The sequence below is a fragment of the Rhopilema esculentum genome, chromosome 9, assembly GCF_057945365.1.
Source record: "Rhopilema esculentum isolate cy_ngs chromosome 9, ASM5794536v1, whole genome shotgun sequence".
Taxonomy (NCBI): Eukaryota; Metazoa; Cnidaria; class Scyphozoa; order Rhizostomeae; family Rhizostomatidae; genus Rhopilema; species Rhopilema esculentum.
Window position 1 is genome coordinate 5,587,994 of NC_142823.1, and position 22,223 is coordinate 5,610,216.

Here is a 22,223-nt window from a genome sequence, read left to right on the forward strand (position 1 = left end):
CAAATTTATGGCCTAAAAAACAAGCATTGAAACTAGATTTTATTGCCTTATTACCATGGTTTCTAAACAAACACAAAGGGATGCTCCAAGTTCAATTGTGGCCTAATACGTGGTTAACGTCCAGCCGGGCTTACTTTTCAACGGGTTAGACTGAGATTAAGAGGTTGCTGACTTTTGCTCAAATGGGATTATCAGCCATTGACAAATTTAAATTTTTTCGATCAATAAGTCACATATTTCTTTTGACTTTTTCATTTAACTAAAAATAGTTTCTCAAATAGCCCTGTACACATGCATGTATTCATCCGGTGACAAATTCAACCTAAGATTGCAGAAGCAGGCTCAACTCGCTCCGGGCTGAAATTTTATCATTTAAACGAAATATCTCTTTGCACCAGTAACAAATGCTGTCGCAGTGGTCCGGTTGAAAATTATTCTGGGTTGATATTTCACGTGCAAGGATTCTGAAATGCTTTTCTTTATAGTAAATGTTTCCCTGTTGTTGTCAGGTTTTAAATGCCCGCTATACAAGCCTCTCTTTGAAAATGAAAAACTGACTTCAAATTTTAAAAGATTTAAAATGAAAATTTAAATTCCTCTCTCACTTTGATCTCGTTTGGTTCTGGAGTAAGAAGCACCGCCCATTTGCTGAAGAAACTGTGGCCTAAAATTCAGAACACATTGTTCACGATATAATGTCTAGAAGCTTATTTTATGTTTCAGAATTGTATTAGGAAGTTCTTAACAAATTGTGAAACATTGAATCAAGGAGTAAAAATGGAATAAAGAAATGAGTGGATAAAAAGAGACAATAGGCAAAGAGTAAAAACAGTGTGAAAAGAAATTAAACTGTTTGAGAGTATAGAAAAGGCAGCAGAATTTAAAACCAAATAAATAAATTTTCAGAAACAAAAAGTAAATACTGGCGCTTATCTAACTACCTGAAATTCAAATTATGATTTTGAAACGGTCAAATATTTTTAGTAAATTGCTTACCTGACTGTTCGTAAACGGTCCAAAGGTCCATCTGTTGATGGGACAATTATAATCATGAGAAACTCTTTATACAAAATGACGACTCACACATGTTACTGACATACTAGTGTTGTTATTACATACTGAATGGTAACTCAGTTAAAGCCCTTATTCTTGGGGGGTGGGGGTTGGGGGGGAATGGATACGGATGATGAAATAGCGCATTCAGAATTTTATACACCAAGCACTTTATATAATGTTAGAATGGCATCAACACTTCAACGAAAAAAAGTGCCCTTATAACTGACAAGACTAACCCCCGTTCACCAACCACCCATATAGAAATACTGGGAGAGACCATGTACCCTGTTGAAACGGGTTTTGCATCTGCTGCGACTCTAAATCGAGACAGAGACAAGTAAGAAACCAATTATGAACTATACCTTGAATTGGCCAATCAGTGTTCCTTGTGAGACAAGGCTGCGTCCAGAAATTACCTATAGATATAAAAACATACTGACGTCATTGAAATTCAAAGCAAAGTTTAAGGATAAACGAACTTAACACAATCGTGATAGAAACTTGATTAAGCAGAAGATATGCATATAAAAGAAGAATAGTTGTAGATATAGCAGAGCCCAGAAAAATTGGGAATAACAGAGTTGAAGACTGCAAAGGTGAGTGAAAGAAGGACACACCTGAATTATGTAAACCGTTGTTTCCGGGGGGTTTACTTAATACACTGAATACCCGTGGGTGTGCCTGCCGACAGGGTGTCATTCTTGGTTTACATTTTTTCTCTATTTCCCGTGCAGGTGTGCCAAAGGAAGATACAATGTTTTAAGACATAATGCTTTCTGGTATCACCTTTTCATAGATTCATTCCAGCAAAGGTTTCATGATTTCAGATTTTTATTCCAAGATAGGGCCATAAAATCTTTTCTGGCAAGCATATACCCGTCATTTTTTTCAAAGTTAATCCCCGGACCGCAGTTTAAGTAAGACACGCTCAGAGACCATGGTTCAGCTGAGACATATCTTTTCTTGTTAACATTTGGACACTTTCGATATTTGGTATATTTTACAACGGATACTTGGTAGCAATCTACGGAGCCGTAAGATAGTGAATGAAAGAAAAACAAAATTAAATTAATACTAAAATGTCTATGCAGCACAATTACAGTTTTTGATTAAACCAACTTTTGGTTATTCTTCATGTTATTTAGCGCCATGAGTTTCAATATATTACCTGAAAGCTAATGATTTGATCCAATAACTGTTCCTTTGGTAGTTTGAAGTCAAATACGAAATACTAGAAAAGAATTCATTAAACTTAAGAATAAGAGCAGAGACAGAACAAGATTGAAAATTATTGTTTTAAAATTTCAAAATAATTTTTTTATTCAAAATAGCTTTATTTACCCCAAAATCCTCAAAGACAGTAAAACACTCAACTCATCTGGTGTACAATCAACATAATTTGATAGCTGTTTGTGGGATATTACCCCAACTGGATCTTATACCGACCCAAATCCGGAAAACCTACTATTGCTCGTCTTACTTTTAGGTGTCAAATACAAGGAGAGGATGTTGAAAAAAGGAGGTTCGGAATTTGTTTTCGAAAGCTGATAAACGGGGAAGGGTCTTTATAACAAAGGGCCTGAATTTTGATGTGTTACTTCATGATTCGAACACTGAGAAAATGAGTTTCGAGAAGTTTCGAATGAAAGATTCAAGCATTCGAACGTTAAGGAGAATAATATATCAAACATAAAGGAAAAAACTCGTGTTTTTTTGAGATTTCCAGGAATTAGATAGACATTAGACGGGGGATCCTAATAAGGTTTTGGCGCTAAAAATACCCCTAACGGCCTACAGAGAATACCTCCCAAAGTTCCAACCAAATTTCCCAATACAGTCTTTTGAAAAAGAGTTACTTTAATAACAGTCAAGAAAAACATGACTGACTCAAGGTAAATAGCCAGTAACAAGTATTCATACCTCATCCCATGTTGGATTGTTATTATGCGGTTTTGTCGTTGTATGTTTCTTCTGGTCTCCAATGGCAATGTCAACAAATGGATCGATTGCCATCCCATTCAGTCCCTTGCCTTCGATAATCTTGACTTGCACCTAATTGGATTGATATCAAGTTCAACTAAGTAAGAGCCAAAAAAAAAGTAACAACGAGTTGTGAAAATAGGTCATAAGTAAGGGATACAAAGTTCGCTTCTTCCGCCCTTCAACCGTCCCCTACTACATTCTATGGTCTACATTCGATTTAATTTTCAGAAAAATTTGCCATCATTTCTTGGAGATCACAAGGTGGAATCTAACACAGCAATGGAGGGAGCCTGTATTAATCTTGCTACATCGAGGAAATTTCTTGACTTATTCGGCGCTTCTTGTATTCAGGTTTCTATTTCAAAAAGTTTGTTAAAAATTTTCAGGGTCCGAATTGATAAATTCTAAAATTAGATTTTTATGACGTCACAACGGAGCCACACTGCTCCGTTGACAAAAGGAATTGAATCAGAACAACAGTAACGAAGAAGAACAAGGCTTTTTCATGGTTGGACTACTTGCTGACCCCAGTTTTAAGTATATTTTTCAAAGAGCGATGGCACAAAAAGTTATTCAAACTCAAAACAAAAATATTACTAATAATACCAAATGGTTTTGCACTGCGGGAAGGTATTACGGCTACAAAATTACAATGGCTACATCGTGTGAGTTACGTATAATAACTATTGTTCAGGTATTCAATACACGAATTCTATTTCCAGGAAACGCGACTGACATGGTGCAACCCCATGTTGTGCTCTGTTGAATATTTAGAAAAGAGATCTATGTATAAATAAAAATTGAAAGGAGACAGCCATACCTGCCACTGTGAAAATTTTGTGCTCTTACGTTTAGGCAATCGTATTCTTGGATGAAACGCTCTGTTTAGAAAAAACATTATAGCGCTTGAGAGATGTGCACAATTTAGAAATATGCAGATCGGTGAATGTCCTGTTAACAGCGATAAACCAAACATTTCAGCAAAGGAAAAACAATACAACGTAGTTATAATCAATTCGATATATGCTAATTTATGTATCATATTCCAATACTTCTGGGTGGCAAAGATTAAGGTACAATATATTGGATTTTAACCAAAAGATGGTCAATTTATAGGATGCAGACTGTAGTAAAACAATGTGCACCTGCATCATAAGTTCTCTTTTAGCCATAAATTTTTCTCAAGCTCCTGACGACTTAGCTTTAAACGGACTGCTAATAACAGAGTTGAATGCGCCCATTAGATGAGCTACCTGAAAAACTCGACCAAGCATTGTCGAGAAGTGCATCTAATAGCTTTTCTACATTTCGCAGTTCTAATATTGCCTCAAAAAACTTAAATAAATGTATATTTAGATATTACAAAAGCACAATGCTTCAGTGACAGGGACCGGATGAAATACCACGCTTCTTTTATCTAGAAATATAACTTAGCCCATGGAGCCATCTCCGACTCGGCTTTCTGTGATTCTGCAGTAAACCAGAACAGTAAATAGGCATGCCTCCAAATCACAGGGCCGAAAAAAGTATATGAAAACGTTTTTTCTGCCTCTAGAGTTCAAGCAAAATAGACAGAAATGTCGCAAACAAAACAGAATTTTCTAGCACCAAAGTCCGAATTATATTCACATGAAGCTACAGATGCGAATCGTGTACTAAGGGCCGCCGACCAAAAGGGGCCTTCAAATAATTGTTATTTCAAGACTCGCTCAAGTTCGCCACACTTTAAAAGCTTTTAGATTTCTTCCACCGAAGCTTCTACTAGTCAACGAGAAAAATTATCAGTTTTACATCTTGTTATTGTGTTTGACATGCCCTACAGCGTTGGATGCGACTTTCTTGACGTCCGTTAATAGGGACCCCATCTCCATGTTCACTAGGACCCGAGATGCCTCCGTTACGCCACTGGATGCAAATTCAATTTTGATACAAAAAACAAGGGCCATTTTTGCAATATCTAGTTCATGTTTGAAATTAGCCCATTAATCTAGCGATCTTTATATCTGATAATTACAAGAACACATCACATGACAATTATTATTATCTTTATTACAAATGCCGATAAACAATCAACGAAAAAAGGTTGAATATGTAATGCAACACTTACTCCTTTCCTTCAAGGCAGTCAGTGATCTCTGTTCTTCCCTCGTGACTTGCAATTCCACTTTTAATTTCTGCGTGACTGCTTGTTGTGCCAGATGATCCGAAGTGCGAGGTCGTTGGTTTCTTCATGGCACCGAGAGGGACATCCAAGAAATCGTTCACAAGGACTTTATTTTCTTCAACATCACTGTCTTCCTCCAACAATTCGATATGGACCACATGGTCATCTTGCTTCTTAGGTTCTTCGTACGCGATTTCCAGTGTTATTTCAGACTATAAAACAAAACGAAGCTTTGCATTTAAGTTATGCTGGCAGCAGACGGGAAATCTTAATTCGACCCTTTGGTTTACTATCAAAAGTTCTACAAAAACTTAATGCATGCACACAAGAAACTCACTCCACGCGTTGTACTTGTAGCAAATATGTACAATTCAAAGGACCGACTGAATTCTTCTGAGATCAGAATATCAATATACGAAATACAAGGCTACACAGACTAAGATTAAGGTGATTCAACATAATCGCAATCAAACGACACACTGAATTCTTCTCTGATCAGAAAATCAATATACAAAATACAAGGCTACATAGACTAAGATTAAGGTGATTCAACATAATCGCAATCTACGTTGATGGAAATGTGAGATTTTGGTAAAATGATGATGTACATGATTTTGTGATCATCTGAAATCAAGGTAATCTTCGATTATGGCTATTTAACATTATTGAAATCTAAATTTATAGTGATTCGAGCTTATGGCAATCCAAAATAATGATGATACGAGATTATGGTATTTTAAGATCAGGATTATCTGAGAATGCGGGAATATAAAATCATCATAATCTGAGATTATGGCCGTCTAAGATTATGGTAGTCTGAGACTATGGTTATCTTAGATCATGGCGATCTGAGATTATGGCAATCCAGAGTCATGACATATGATAACCAAAAGAAAAGAAAATTTAACGACAGTAACCTTTGCAGATACAATGAAAATACGAATACCTTAATAGAGCGATTGTATAAATCAACAAGATTATCAACGAGTTCCAAAACTTGGCCATCTATTAGAGAAGAAATTTGGCACTTATACGCAGCGAAGAGTCTAAAAAAGAAGAGAAACGTCAAATCAATAACTTCTCAAAATACTTTACGCTACAGCAGAGGAAAAGTGGATTATTTATACACAGCAAAAATTTTATTGTTTTATCAGTGCATCGATTTATTTCTTAATACAAGTCGTTCAAAACACAAGATGTAGAAATGAAGCCTAAAAACATAAGATGAAACATTGGATACATCGTCTAAGTATTGAAGGTTTTTTGAAATGGTTGTAAACTGTCTCTAAAAACAAATCATGCACTGAGGAGCACTTGAAAAAATATTAAACTATTTACATGGAAGTGCATTTTGATAATTTTGGGAACATGTTAATGCCAATATCATCTCATAAAATATTCGGGGATTGTGTTAAGGAAAAGTGGCATTGCTAATGGCAATAAACGCATACTTCACTAAAAAGTAGCATATGTGCCCTCAAAACAAACACATTTGCACAGAATCATGTGTTCCTTACTTGTCACTAAAGAAAAGGCTTTTGTGGTATAAATGCAACTCTAAGAATTCGTCTTCGACAATTGGAGAGGATAGAGGCCAGCTGAAATCCTTGCAAAAACAAAAAAGGATATTATATTTAACGGTTTTTAAAGAAGCAAAAATAGGAGAAATATAGTTAATGTATAATGCATTGTTCAAACAACAATCAGTTGTTTAAAAATGTATTATTTTCTTGTAGCTTATAGCTTGTATCATCAGTCTGACAAAAGTTTTACCCAAAACAATGCCTAGAAAATTATCCTAATGGATAAACTGGTTCATACTTTCTTTGCTTAAACAAGATTATTGCTTACGAATGGGATTATAAACAGAAAAAGTGCAGATACCCCAAAGCTTCCATTGAAAGATAATTGAGGCTAAAAGCAAGGACCCAGGAAGCGGAGGGGGGGTTGACTGGGTTTGAATGGTCTAGAGGTCTACAGGACTCTCCAATTATTTTTAAATTCTACACAAATGATCTTGATTTTGGTCGTTGGCATGTGTAGCCCCCCCCTCGAAAAAAACCACTTTGGTCCCCCCAAACAGGGTCCCAGTGTACAAGCTGAACCCAGAACTAATGGCGGTAACACGACCAGCTACCTTTCGGAGGCATTGCTTTTCATATCACAGAAAAGTTTTCAGGACTCTGGTCATGGTATGTTTCAGTGAAGGCTTTAAGGAATTCACTCCAATAAAAGGTTCGAAAATATAAAAATCTCACCTCGTCAAAGACTACATCACCACAAGAATTCTTAGCAACTTTAGTCAAATGAGGAACTCCTGAAAAAACCCAGAAACCAAATGATACTCATGCATCAAGACATGTATCTTAAATACAGCAAAACAATTCAATGTCTAAAAACAATTAAGCCAGCAATTAATGCAAAAATAGAGAAATTTCGATGTGATTTTGAACATAAATGGACTGGTGCTGAAATTAGTCCAAAAACCTTCATCAAGACACAGGGCATCGATGAAGCTGATTCGAGTTACTAACGATATGTTTTATGTAATGGGAGACGGTGACACTGACGGGTAACAGTGTGGTGGTGTAGTGGATTGGCGTGGATGTATAGGTTTTAACAGTTGACGCAATTCACTTCATCCAGAGCCAAGCATGAGTCATGACGTCATTCACTTCATCAGAATACTTGCATTACAGTGAAGAGGGGGTGCAGTGAAAACCTGTTCAATTTTGTTGATAATCGCTAGTTTTCTTAGTGTTTCCAGTGATGCTAACACTAATTTTATCGCAGGATACTTCCATGCGGTTTCGTAAAGGATTTTTCTTTACAAAAGCTTTACTTAAAAAAACCTTTGAGTAAACATACGATCGACTGGCAAACAACATATTCTTTATCACAACCAGACAGGGGTATTAAAGGCCATCAAGGTAATATCATACCAGCTGAATTTACCATTTGGACCTTGTTAAAAAGAGCCACTTCTACACCCAAGCGATACCAAGTTGGGGGACCTATGTCAGCCGCAAAACGCTATTGCGTGCCAAGCTCCGTTTCTAGGGACGACACGAGGAAGCTGAGAAAAGTTTAATAGTTAATGCAAGCCAGCTTTAAAGTGAATTTTAGTGGAAACCAACTGAACCTCAGTTTGCCAATTATCCTGTTTCTTTTGGTTTCAAGGGACTAACATTCTTTTGCGTTTGTGATAAGCTAATTTGGTTTTAAAATATAAATCTATGATTTCATATCAAGTCCAAATTGATTGAGTTAGAGAACAGTTTTGTGAAAAGTGTTTGGCAAACATTTGACAAAACAATGATTTTATTGGTGAGAGGATGGCCATTCGAATACCCGTCATGACCAAACTTTCTCTTAGAATGAGGAATTTCGATACAAATATCAAAGTATTTTTTTAAAGGAAATACACAATTACAAGCACAATGAATCTATCACCTCTGAACACAATGTCCATGAATCTATCAGCCTTTGCATCGAGCTCGGTGACTTTGACAATTTTCACCCTGAGAGCCATTTCGCGTATCTTTATCGAGCCTCTTTTTTGGTCGGCCTGGAAGCAGAAAAATTTTTATGATAATCATGCGTAACATGTTCACCCTATACTCCAAAATATATTATTGTTGCACGCAGGCCAATCGCTACAGAGGGCATGTGGGGTGTGATAGCCCCCTTGAAAAAAATTTCATTGCGAACACGAGGAGCTTTTTGCCATCTAGAGGTACTTAGTCGGCAATTTCCCAAACTTGTCGGGAAAAAAGGATGGCTCATCCACTTGGTCGGCGAAAGGGACTCGAAAAACCCCCCTTGAGCACAATAGCTAGCAACGGGACTGGTTCCACGAGTATGAGCCAGAGATAGGTTATCCGACGATGCAATTGTTTTGAGGAAAGCAAACGCATTACAGAATTTACCGTTGCTCTTCAACTTTTCTATTTTTCAGACAAATCGTTAAGATCAAACTATATATGATTGATTATACTTGAATTCCATTTCAAAGAAACTTTTATTAGAAAGATAAAAGGAAAATTTTGAGGAAGACAAATAGGCTTAGTTTTTTTCGGAGGGCAGTTAAAGCGTTTCTGGCTCACTCACCCTCAGTTCATTGGTTCTGCAAAACGGGATAAAAAGCCGATGACTGAGCTTGTAAGGGGGGATGTTGGTTCCCCAATAAAGTCTTATAAAAAGTTCCTAATGAAATAAAAAACGCAGATTTGACATGTTCATATCTAATACCAATCTATCAAATCTATTTTATATTTTCGTGATATTTTTATGTATACGCCGGTAAAACTAGGACAGGGTTGCTCTAGTTAAGGTACTAGTTAAGGTACTATTACAAACTCATAAATATTCACTGGAAAGAAATATAATTAGAAAACGAAATAGAAAGCAACCACTTAGTTCGTTATTGTTTCGGCCTTCTGGCCAGTGACGGAATCTGCAGGGGTGTGGGAGGGGCAAGTGCCCCCAGGTTTCGCTAAATTATCGGTTAAAACAATATTTTGTCGGTAAATTATGTCGTTTTCCGGCAAATTTGCTTGTTTTGTGGGCATTGCCCCCCCCCCACCTGAAAATGAGTTTCTGCCACTGCTTCTGATGCCGAGAAATCAGTCGAGGCGTGCAGCAGAGGACCAAAAAATAAGCGATCCATAAAAAGCACACTCATAATGAAGTCCGAGAGGCAATAATATGCAACAGAAAAGAGAAAACCGAAAATTTTTATTCGCATACTTTATCAATTTTCAGGTAAAAACTTTGCTTTCCGCCATTAACGCATTCCTACTCAAATATTGTACTAAACAATAGACCACTATTACACAAGCAACAGCAGATCATGAGATGCAGCTCTCGAATTTTTCTGTCGAAAAAAAACCCAGCTTAACAGCCCGCAGATTATGACACCGCAGATGCAAGCCCGAGGTCAGTGTAGCCCTACACTTTGAGGAAATTGTACACCACGTTTACTTTACTTCCTTTTTCCACGTTATATGAATAAAAAAAAGGTTTGTACACGGAAAAAATTGTCATATTTTCATTTGGTTCGTCACAAAAAGCGAAATCAGAAGAAACAACGATAAGACAGCATTTGATCAAATCTACCCATTCTTCTTCGATGTTTATACATTTCCAAAATGTGTTCTCTAAGAGATTATTAGATACCCGTTAGAGAAGTATGTTAAAGAGTGAATCTGCTGTAGAAGTATTCTCGAAATTCTTTCGAAGCACATTTCGAAATGGCCACGAAAAGACACAATCAAATGCAAATCTATAAATGTGTTTAAAAGGGTAAAGACAACAACTGGACTGTAACAATTAAATAAAACCATACCATTTTGAATGATCCAGTTCAAGAAATCAGCGGCAAGGCTTGTTCGAAAGTGCAGACGCACGCGAAAAACGATAGTGGCAAAAGGCTATGTAGAGACCTGAACATGTTACTACAAAACTTATGATATTTACAGCCGTATTCTTCGACGGGTGCTGCCATAATGGAGGTCTTTACATTGAAACAAAAAGTTATTGTTACACAAGAATGAAGCTCTTCTGCAAAGAATGTATATTGACATTAATTGACCTCGCATAGCTTACATTTGCCGGTACATTGTGCCTGAACGTGTTTGAAGAAAGAAATTTAAACAATGGGATAACGAAAACAGTCAAATTCTTTTAGCTGCTCCATGACATCCTCTCTTTGGAACTGAGGCTTGTAATAAAAGATTTATCTGCCGTGTGGCAAGGTAAGTGCCGAGTCCATGCCCGAAAGAAGCAACGAGGCGGTAGGAATTGATACAGGATGGTTAGGGGGAAATAAAAGGATAAATTGTCCGAGGGTCACACAGACTCAAGATATCTGGTGTTTCAGAAGTAAAAGACCGTAGTGTGCAATTAATACGCCCAGTGGCGTAGCGTGACCTTTCTCACTGGAGGGGGGAAGGGTGTGAGAGATGCAAAACCAAATTTTATCGATAGAAATTCTTTTGTTTCATATGGCACAAAATCATTTTGTTAAGAATGTAAATATACCGGTGCATTTCTGAAAGTTGGGGGGGGGGGGGCGCGACAGCTCCCCCCCCCACACCCCTCACACTTTGGTGAGGTTTACAGCTTTGTAAATAAAAAAGAAAAACCCGGATGTTGTAGGTAATGACCTATTCTATGCGGGTTTTCCCCGTTTGATAAGATTTGTTTGAATGCACAGATTTTGCTTTCGAAGCATGAAGGAATTTGCTTAGCTAAGCATTTCTACTGAAAAAACGACAGATATTGTTGCAAATTGTAGAGCTGCTCCAACAAAGAGCTAGCGTTTCGGGGGGCTGCGTCGCACCATGAATTGACTTTTTCTACTTTTCAATACTTTTCTTAGAGAAATTTTTCGCGAGGATCCTGCTCGCCTTTTTCATACCACCAGGCACGTAAATAATAGGGGGTGCAGGGGGCGTGAAAGGATGGCAAATCCAATTGCAGTTGGAAAACTTAAAAGTTCACTTGGAATTTTTTCTAACTATTATGACCAAATATGTGAATTTTATAGCTAAGGATTTTGGGATTTCAATTGTAAAAATCTTAGAGCCTATTCAAATTCAAACTGTGGAGCAGGCACATCTTCTAATCGTTTTTAATTGCGAAGACCTGTCTCCACTGGATCACAAATTGCACCATTGCATCGTTTGTTTCCTTTTTGACAAGGGGTCAAGTTGAATTAAATTATTTTGAACAGGCAAGGTGAATTTCTGGATAAGAAGTTTAAATTTTACCATCAGTATTGATCGAGCCTGAAGTTTTGAAAAATAATTCCTGTTTTGATCAGAACAATTGAAAGTTTGAATTTTTTAAGAAACAACAGTTCAATTGAAAACATTAAAAATCTTTCATTGCTAGAAATTCTCAACGCTTCTTAACGGGTGTATCCTAAGCTCCCCCTGCACTTTGTAGACCTCCTTGAATCTTATCATAAATTGCTATGATAATGCAATGCTATGATAATAAAGAAGCCACAAAACATTGATCAAAGAAGCTGCAGTAGAAGTATTTGATCAAAGAGGAGTGTTTTGCCCTCAGATCACCCTTTTCAATTCCAAAAAACAAAGGACATTTAACAAAAAAATTGTAAAAATTGTCCTTCGATCAAGAACAAACGATGAAATGGTCAATTCCTTGATGCTTCTATATTTTTAAAAAAGATATTTTATATAAAACTGATCTGCAGCAAATAGCTTTAAGATGGGCAAAGCAGAAAATGAACAGAATTGCTGTTAATTGACTTGAAAGAATATTACTGTTTATCATTAAACATATCCAAGATCTAGACTGGTATGGCTTTGATGTTGCTTTATATCTTACGAAAAGATTAAATGTTCGTGTTAAGTAAATCAAAATTTAAAGATGACATTTATCTTATTTAGTGTCTTTATGCTTTTGACTAATTATTTTAAGTAAAATGTTGGTAATTATACAGATCCTAAAAATCTGGAATAAGGCTATTTACAAATAAATTTAGTAGGTACAGAAGATTAACAGGTCGAAAGAAAAAATTCATCAGGCAAAGTTGGAATTTTCAACCTTCCACGACCCTCCAAAATTAGCCACTTTTTTACGTCCCTGCATACCACAAGTGCCTGGAGGAGGTAGCCTGTGCTCCAGACAGACCCCTAACTTTCACGTAAGGGTAGCATTTTTCGTGAGGAGCCAACCGCTAAATCAGTAGAGGAACCATTCATTGATGGACAAGGGGTTTAGTTATAATTTATCAACAACGAATCGCACGGAAACTAGGATATGGCTTTATTCACGGTGCAGCGTTCTTTGAATGGAAAGGTTATAAAAAACAGCAAAAAGGTAGGTGTAAAATCATAAATTTGCTCTGCAAAAAAAATTGAGGAATTTTGACAGCGATATAGTTCTTTCGCACTGATTTCCTTTGTGAATAGAAGAGAAAAGCATATAAGATCACATTTTCATTTAAACTGCGATAAAAATGTGTCTAAAAAAGAAAATAATACTCAAACCTGCCTTGATTAAAAATACAGGTAAATTCTTGAGAAGCGTCGCCAGAGCTTTCAAATAACCTTGACGACGCTGTTAAGACTTGAGAATTTGAAAACTTTTTTGACGCGATCTCTTATTAAACAGTCTCTTGGAAAAAACCTTTGGAAACGAGTGAATAATGCCACAGTTTCTCCGAGATTGCTTGTACCACCAAAGGACTAGTCCAGCTTCTAGTATTTTTTCAAAATATTTGGGAAGGGTTTTTTAACTGAAACCTTTCCAAAAAGATATGGGTGAGTTCAGCCGCGATGCTAAAAAATTTCTTGGGGAGGGGGGTTGTTGTTCTCCGAATGTAAACGGTAAAATATCAACCTTGATACATTCATTTATTTGCATATTTCACTTTTCTCTTCATTTTATTTATCTTCCAACATTCTTTGGACAACTCTTTAACCAGACAATTAGGGCCAGCAATAACCAACTCACCATTCTCGGACAATGTGCAGGGCTCAAGCAAAGACTTTTCAAAAATATGTAATTGTTATAGATAGGGTTGGTATCGACGGGCAGGGGAATCTCAACGCTATTTGCAGCTTTAATGAAGGAACTGAGATTTATATACTGTCCTAGATGCCGAAAGAGAAGGCAAGGGGCAGCCCTTTTCGCGGAGGCTGTTTACATGAGATATTTCAGCCCGGTGTAAGCCTACATAAGAGTTTACATGATAAAATCGCAACATGGGTTGAACACAATACAGCACCTCTACACAGGCTGAGATTTCAACGCGCGCTGAGATTCTCATGTAAACAGAGAAAGTTCAGCCCTGTCATTTAAGGACTTCTTTTACTGTATTCTTGACGATTAATTACAATCACATAGCGTTACTTATTCGGCCAGTGTTGAAATTATGTAAATGCAAAGCAAAATGAACAACGGATTAAAACAAATCCCATGTCACGCTTTACGAAGCTTGAACTGAATTTCCTTTTTATGCAAATACCTCTAGGAGGGGGGGGGGGGTGCGAGGGACAGCAAGGGTAATCTTTTGATTTTAAAGAATTCGCTGAAAGTCTACTCAAATAAGTTGCTATAGGATGCTGCGTGTCTAAATCGAAAGAAATTCAAAGAACACGGGGGAGGAGTAGTTACATTTAAAAATTCCCCGGCTTTTTCTTATCCATTTCTTTCACAGATTAGAAGCTACAGATTGTGGCATTCTTTCATGCTTACCTTATCAATGGGAGGCGGTTTACAAAGTCTCTTTTTGAAAAACAGACAGCAAGTTTTGAATTAGGAAACAATGAAGCCATTCTGTATTCTGCGACCTGATGTTTTGAAATAAAGAAGACGCAAAAACTGTGCTACAGCCATCGTTTAGAGAGGAAAAAGAGAAAATATGGAGAAAAAGCTAGGGCTACCGTCTTCTTGGAAAATTGGTAAATTTTTCATGATATGTTCCACTTCGAGAGCGAGTATGAAGATTGACTGGTGAATATCAAGGAAAAAGTAAACGAAGTGAGGCGCCTGTTTTTATCTTCAAATGACGTCATTACGCATACGGTGTACTACGTTAAAAGGAAATATTATCATTTGGGTATAATGTTTTAAATGCCAATCAGTCAGTTTATGCCACATTAGAATAAAATCACAAAATTATGATGATATTCTTTTTTAGAATTCAATTATTTAATAAATTTTATGATTTGAGAAAAGTTGTTTAATATTTTCGAAAGTGCGAATACTCGCTTCTCAAAGCATATTTCATTTATAAAAAATGTGCGTATTAAATTTCTGTGTTGATAAAATTTTTTATCAGTCCTTATGGGAGTGTACAATGGTGAAGAGAAAGAGCGTAAATTCTACTTCATGTTTCCCCAAAAAATACTTTAATATCAGAGTCCGGTTATATGATTTTAACTTTAGAGTCCGGTTATACGCTTTTTACTTTAGAGTCTGGTTATATGAATCTTCATCAAAAAAGGGTGTGTCACTGTTGTAGAATAGGTGTATAATAAAAGAGAATTCTCTCTAGTCTTTCTATCTTTAAGAAAAAAGGCAAGCAACTTTATTAACCCTTAGGGCAGAATTAATTCCATTTCAAAGCATAAAAGGGTGAACAAAGGGCCTATGATTTCTTCAGCGCGGTGACTTCGGATGGCATAGAAAAGTTAAGAAGGTGTAGATAGAAAGTAAAGGAAAGGAAACTTAAGAAAGAACCAATTGCTGTAATGATACCCCTTTGAATTCCACCAATTTCGTGGAGGAGATACTATGAGATGGCGGAAATTTTGATCTTGAATAAATTTTTCCTTGCCTTGGGATAACAAACATTTACTCATCTATATTTACGTAGACAGATGTGGCTAGTAAAGCCCAAAGCGGCAAAACCTGCGATGTTTGTAGACAAGAGCCAGATTTAGTCTTGTTGACATAGCTGAAATAATCAGATGATCAAACTGACCAGATTCGATTACTTCTTGAACTGCATAATAACTCAAGACTTATACTTATCGAATTTAATCGAGAGGCACTTGTCTATGTCGATCAAATGCTAAAAATGACCACAATCAAGGCAGGGGCGCAATGAAGATCGATTTTCTGGGGAGGGGGAACTTGAGTTTATAGGGTCCTCTTGAACCCCAGGCAAAGATGTTACTACATCTGACTATTTCAACGCAAATATTTGCAGGGGTATTGCAGCTATAATAGGAGGGGCAGATGCTCTGATTTATCTGACAAATGGGTTGTCAATTGGGGGAATACAAAGTATATCAGAACATTCCAAGCAAAACATTTACAGTATTCTATCAATGGCCACATTTTACCATCTACCCTTGACAGACAACCTAGAGTCTACTTTGTAAACAACTCTGTAGCATTTTTTAACTGAATGTCAAATTTTGCAAAGAAATGTAACAAATGTAAAATATATTTGCTCCATGTCCCTTGCATGTTTCAAGAGGGAACTGAGTGCTACATCCCAAACACAACAGGCCAACCAGTATCATTTTCTGCCATGAAATATACCACCTATGGTATGCTTTTAGTTTTAAAAAATTCAACTGATCACGACTGTGAGCAGGGGGTGGCCTTCTAAAAAGGTCATGAAGGAGGGTTGTGCTGTAGGTCAGGAACCGCAGAAGTGGGGGCTACAGGGGCTTTAGCCCCTCCCCCATAATGTCCAAAATATACTTTAAGCCATACAAAAAAGCACCCTTGTTGTGGTTTTTAGCATGTGTAGCCCCCCAAATGCGTTTTAGCCCCCTCAATCTGTTTAATGCCCCACGGTCCTTGCTGTAGGTTATTGTTGTTGTAGTAGCCACACCCAATAACACACCCAGGGTCACACCCAGTAGATTTGTAGTTATGTGTATGAGACCATTCAAACTCATTGATTCCAAAATGATTATGGATATTATTCATTCTTGGAAAATCATTAGCATAATAAAGGTTTAGTTCACATTGCTGGAAAGGAATTTGCCCAATCAAACATATATTGGCTTGTTAAGGGGGGCTAGGAGGCTAAGCCCCCAAAAGCTCTCTGAGTTTTAGCAAGGGGGCTGAGTTCCCCAATATGGGACCCTTGACTTCGAGTTTTTGTTTTTATCATCTTAAACGGTCCCAAGGCTTTTATATGAGCACCTGCAAAATCTAATATTTCAGATGTACATTTGATGCTGATTAAAAACCTACCCTTAAATTTTCTTCAACATTGTGAATTTAAAATCACCTGATTCTTCTATTTGGTTATTAAGCTACAAATTTGCAAAGGATTTTAATTGCTCTTAAAAAAACAGAGCTCCAGTGGGTGCTTACAAAGGACAGGTCATTTACAGTAAAATCCAGCATTGCAAAAAAATTCTTAAGGTATTGTGACCATAATAATTTTATCTTTTTATTGCACATCTCTAATTAAACCTCAGTTTTGAAATCTTCTCCATTCTTGTGTGTATGAAAACTTTAACCTCAAAAATTTGTTTAATCCCTTAAGATTATTATTCCCAATGAATTAATATAACACATATCGGATAATCAAGGTAATTAAGCATTGTAAAGAAAGATACAATAGACTGAGGCAAACCACAGGACAAAAAATGGTAAGGGGAATTTTTTCCCTGATACACACAATAGAGTTGAGACTAGGAGATGGATAATAGAGAACAATTCAGAATAGGAAAATGGCATCAAAAGCATAGTTCATAAATGGAGAAAAACCATGATCACAGGAAAGAAGAGGAACTTAAGAATAAAAGCAAAAAGAATTGCCAACCATCAAAGGAATCATGCGGAATCTAAATCAATGGAACAAACCACAAAAAGCAGATTGAAATAGATCAGGATAAGCTGGATTAAGTGGCTTGAGAAACAGATTCTGTGAAGTGCAAAGGAAAATAAGGGTGATTATAATAACCAGATTAAATATTTTGTATTGTATCTGTATCCATTTGTACCTAGCATCTAAAGGTGTAGCTTTTAGAACACTGAGAAGCTAAATGGTTATGGAGCCAGGGACCGCAGAATTGGGTGGCTATGGGGGTTTTAGCTTCCCCCAAAATTTTCAAATTTACTAAAAACCATACAAAAATCGTCTTGCTCTTAGTTTATAGTGTGTTTAGCCCCCCCCAAATAAAAACGCTTTAGCCCCCTCAATCTGTAATATGCTCTGTGGTCTTTCTATTTAGAACAGGGTCCCATTTCTTCATTTTGATGTGCCCACATCTCATGATTCCTATGCATGGAATAACAAAGATCAGGCCTCCCTTCACTTATACAAATATTGTTTTAAAATAGATAAGGTTAATAGGGTGCTAAGCCCTGATCACAGATGAGCAGTAAAGTGCAAAGAAGGGTGGAGCTAGAGCATGTCAAATCGAGACTGATGAAAAAAGTTTGATGTATAGAAGTAATGAGGTAGTAACTTATAAGGCTGGACAGGAGCCAAGCTCAATAAGAGAAACCATTGCTGGCTGGGCGGGGGGGAGAGGAACAAGGGTTTATGGGGAAAACAGAGTCAGATAAAGCAGGTATGTGTAATTGTTGGGATCTTTGTGTGACCTTTCCATCTCTAATTACAATTTTTGCTGAATTAGAGCTCTAAAAAATTAAAAAAGGAGGACTGCAAGAGGGAGAGAGAGAAATCAAATAGAGCTTGATAAAGGTAGACAAAGGGAAGTGACTGATGTAGAGTTAACTATGAAACTTTGGGGGGTTCAAAGAGGGGTGTGAACAAAATAAGAATATATAAAGTCCGAAAAGACAATTCAATCACTAAAAATTAAGGAGCTAGGATGTATTCAATATTGTGAATTGTAGAAGGGGCCTTGTACATACATGTCTGGGATGTCACATCGATGGTTCGGGGTGGTGTAAGATCAAAAATTTGGATTATGATTTTTTTCTAAAAGTGGGAATTTATTCGATATTATATTGAAAGAAACTGTTTGACAGTTGAAAAGATTCACAGTAATATTTGCTGTAGCACAACAGTTTCTTATTGATAATAACCAGTTCCTTAATATCAAATTACAACATTACTGGAGACTCTGCCTGGCTCCATGATGCGGGCACAAACTTGTGTTGTTGAAAAGTCCTGTACAACTATAAATAACTTAGAAGAGAGATTTATAAACATGATTTTTTGCGCAAAATTTATTTAATAAATTGAGCCCTTTTCAAATACACTCGGTAAACTAGATATTTGCAAAAAAATATCCTTAGGCACTTAAGGCACGTGTGTTTTGAAAATAAAAGCTCTTATTATGTCGTTTTTCAAAAAATATTTCCAAAGAATCTGTTTTGAATAAATTCAAGTCGTAAATCCTTGCAAGCACTCATTCAGTTGAAATAGCAGTTCATGGGGTGCGAAAACTCGTCGCCTTTACAAGGGCAGATGCAAGGCTTCTGTAATGCAAACCATTTCCTGTCGAAGTTTTGCAGAGTTGATTTTGGAATGTGAAATCTTACGGAACCCTACAAATTGGGTTTATGTTTATACAAGGAGATGATCACTTACTTTAAAATGAATGAGTTTGTGGTCAAGCATTATGAATTATTAATTTACGCTTTGAAGAATGCTTCAATGTTACGCTTGAGGAAGAAATCACGATATCTCTTACCTGTTGTTTACAGCAAAAGTCAAGACAAATTCATCATGTTCTTATCGCTCGATGAAGCGCTGGTACGTAATCAAACAGCCCTTTCGATGATATCATCCTCAAATGCGATAAACACAAATTCTCCAGGTATTTTTACGGAATGTTATCTTGATTTCCATTTTCGCGTTGCTTGTTTGCAGTCGATTGTTCATTCTAATTGCGAGAAAAATTTCCTCACTGCGCACTTTTCGTCGCGTGCATGAGACTCCAGGACTGTTGCTTGGCAACCAGTTACAAAGGAGTACTACTTAGGCAAAATTGTCTAGAAAATTGATTGCACACAATAGCTAGTTGAATTTCGATACTCGGTACTATAATATCTAATTGACATTAAAAATGTAATAATTATTCTAGCCAATGTCTGAGATGTCTACACTGGGTGGATTGACGCTAATGTAAAACTGGCCTCCGACGAAGGCGGGCATGGGAGGGGGGGGGGGGGGCATGGTTCCCACCAACTTTTTTTGCAAATCAATATATGTTTTTTTCAAAATTTTTCAAAATTTGGAGTATCAATTTTCCCTTGAACGCCTCGTTTACACTGTACTTAAATTGATGTGCCTCGATATTCTTTAAAATTTTCAATTTCAGATTGAAGATGTTTTCAAATTGTTTTCATATTTTCCTTTTAAAAAGTACAATGGCAGTGATATTGGACTTAATTTCAGTTTATGTCTCAAGAATTTGAAAATGCAAGCTAAAGCAGCTCCTTTAAGATGAAACTTGGATTAGCTCTCTGTACATAAACATTTATTTCATTTAACACTGCCCTGGCTCGTTCTACGTTCTATCTTTATCGGGTCAGCGAAATCTGTTTCAAATAGTCATTGCAAAAGGCTTTGAGGGAAGCATTCTGTGTGCCCATTCTCTGCAGTTCGAGAATATTTGTACGAAATAGTGTTTCTTTAGCGATATTGGCTCAGGCACCAATTTAATAGAACGCCATACAAAACTGTCACGGTTCACCCTTCCGTTTACACTAGCACTGTGGAACCGAGACGATTTTGCTCTACTATCCGGAACAGTTTTTGACCCTGCTTTGAAAGCGAACGAATTTTGTACCGTCACGGTTCCGTTTTTGAACGGGACAGTGTAAACACCTATCCGAGACGATATTGTCACGGATTCACAAAGAGGTCTTTTGTATGGCTGTTTCAGGTTATCGAGGCTTTGATTGTGGCATAGCTACGTTGTCAAATTCTGAAGAAAAGGACATTCTGAAGACAAGACGACAGTGGCGGCTCTTGCTAATGGGCATCTGGGGCAATGCCCTCTCAAAAAGATTCAAAGGAAATCTATGATATTCATATTTAATTTTGAAGATAGTCTTACTGTGGTTAATTATATAAGTTTGTATCTCTTCTACAAAAAGCTCCTTGCTATCCCGTCTCGTCCTTAGCCTCGCTTCTGGCCCGCTAGTGCCTTGAGGGATGATGTCATTTTACGGGCAAAGTTTTTTGTGCCCCTAGCCGACATGCGTACAAGCTAATTTTCGACCTCGGGCATTGCGAAACGCGGCCTGTGATTGGCTTATTTGGAGGAATTCGGGGCAAGAAAAATTTTGCCCATAAAATGACATCATCGCTAAACAACAACCACATCTATATATGCTTTTTCTTCTGCGCTCCATGACGATCAACATCGAACCATGAAAACAGTGAAAAATTTGCCAACTCGACCTTTCTATCGATTATCGCAATATTGATGTTCTGCCCTCCCAACTGTGAAAGTTACGAGCCGCCACTGCAAGATTTTGTCGGCCTTCCGCTCCATTTTAGCTCTCAATAAAATTTAGATTGTTGACTTCGGCGGCAAAATAAAAGCCTCGGTTGACTAAATACAGCTTCCTTTAAACAATGTTCTACCATTAAATTAAGGTCGTACCGGTACAGTGAAAACGGAACAATTTGGAACCGCGACAGTGTAAACACTTGCGAACCGTAGCGGTACAAAATTGTCCCGGGACAGTGTAAAAGGGGGGCAAAGCTTACAAAACTCTTCAAGAAGAAGAACAGCTTGCTTACAAAACTCTTCTATTGTTCTGATGCGGCTCATTGCGGAAAAGTTGGATAAATCCAAATTGGCCGCATCGTGACGCATTCCCTAAAAAACGCGATGCGCACGCAATTCGTCAAAAAATGCGAACCTTATTTGGGCAGCGGCAAAAAACGCGCCTAGTGTGAATTGAGCTTGAGGAATGAAAATGGGGACAAATTCCCCCGGTGAAAACACAGCTTCGCTTTCTAACTAACAGGTTGATATATTTTGCTCTTGTATTTATGTAACTTTTAAATAAATATAATGAAGTTGTGAAAAGAAATATGAAAAGTTTAAAAAGGCTTCAGCCCTTTTAGAAGATCAACAATTTCAGCTGTAGGGTGACGTAGCAATGGATATAATTTCCATTACTACGTCAGAGATGATTAACGGGGGGATGAAGGTAGCCTCCCTTTTAAATTCAGTATAACGTTTATCTTATCAAACTTTTTATATTCTACTGAATTAATTTTAATATTGTCTCAGTGTCAGTGGACAGAATATCATATCTTCATTTATCATAACTATGTCATGTATCGCCGAAAATCATAAGAGTGTTGAAAACCATGCTGTAAAGTCATATAGCGATCCATGCTGTAAAGTCCGAGTTGATAACAACCTTAGCTCGGAGTTCAAGGTAAAAACTGCAGTCAGACAGGGATGTATTCTGTCTCCAATTCTGTTCTCAATCGTCATTTATTATGTTGAACAAGGCATTGAAGGTGCGGGAATACAAACTGAAAATGGAACATTATTAATCGATCTGGAGTTTGCGGATGACATCGTTCTCTTCAACAAAAAGGAAGAAAGTTTGCAGAAGTTAA

The 22,223-nt window shown here is 37.1% G+C and overlaps 1 protein-coding gene across 3 annotated transcripts in view; it reads right to left on the reverse strand.

The window, feature by feature from the left end:
• Positions 1–19,793, reverse strand: part of LOC135688753 (otoferlin) — a 54,737-nt gene extending 34,944 nt beyond the window's left edge. Inside the window, exons 1-12 of one of the 3 annotated variants that reach the window (XM_065205728.2) lie at positions 19,324–19,793; positions 8,657–8,771; positions 7,462–7,520; positions 6,721–6,809; positions 6,150–6,249; positions 5,147–5,415; positions 3,860–3,920; positions 2,977–3,108; positions 2,225–2,287; positions 1,419–1,472; positions 997–1,027; positions 606–664 (exon numbers count right to left, since the gene is read on the reverse strand). In XM_065205728.2, the coding sequence (XP_065061800.2) occupies positions 606–664; positions 997–1,027; positions 1,419–1,472; positions 2,225–2,287; positions 2,977–3,108; positions 3,860–3,920; positions 5,147–5,415; positions 6,150–6,249; positions 6,721–6,809; positions 7,462–7,520; positions 8,657–8,735 (996 nt within the window). In that variant the 5' untranslated portion in view covers positions 8,736–8,771; positions 19,324–19,793. Of the gene's footprint in view, positions 1–605; positions 665–996; positions 1,028–1,418; positions 1,473–2,224; positions 2,288–2,976; positions 3,109–3,859; positions 3,921–5,146; positions 5,416–6,149; positions 6,250–6,720; positions 6,810–7,461; positions 7,521–8,656; positions 8,772–10,550; positions 10,845–19,323 lie in introns of those variants that run through there. The other 2 variants (XM_065205727.2, XM_065205726.2) reach the window with 2 other exon arrangements.
• Positions 19,794–22,223: the final 2,430 nt, after the last annotated feature.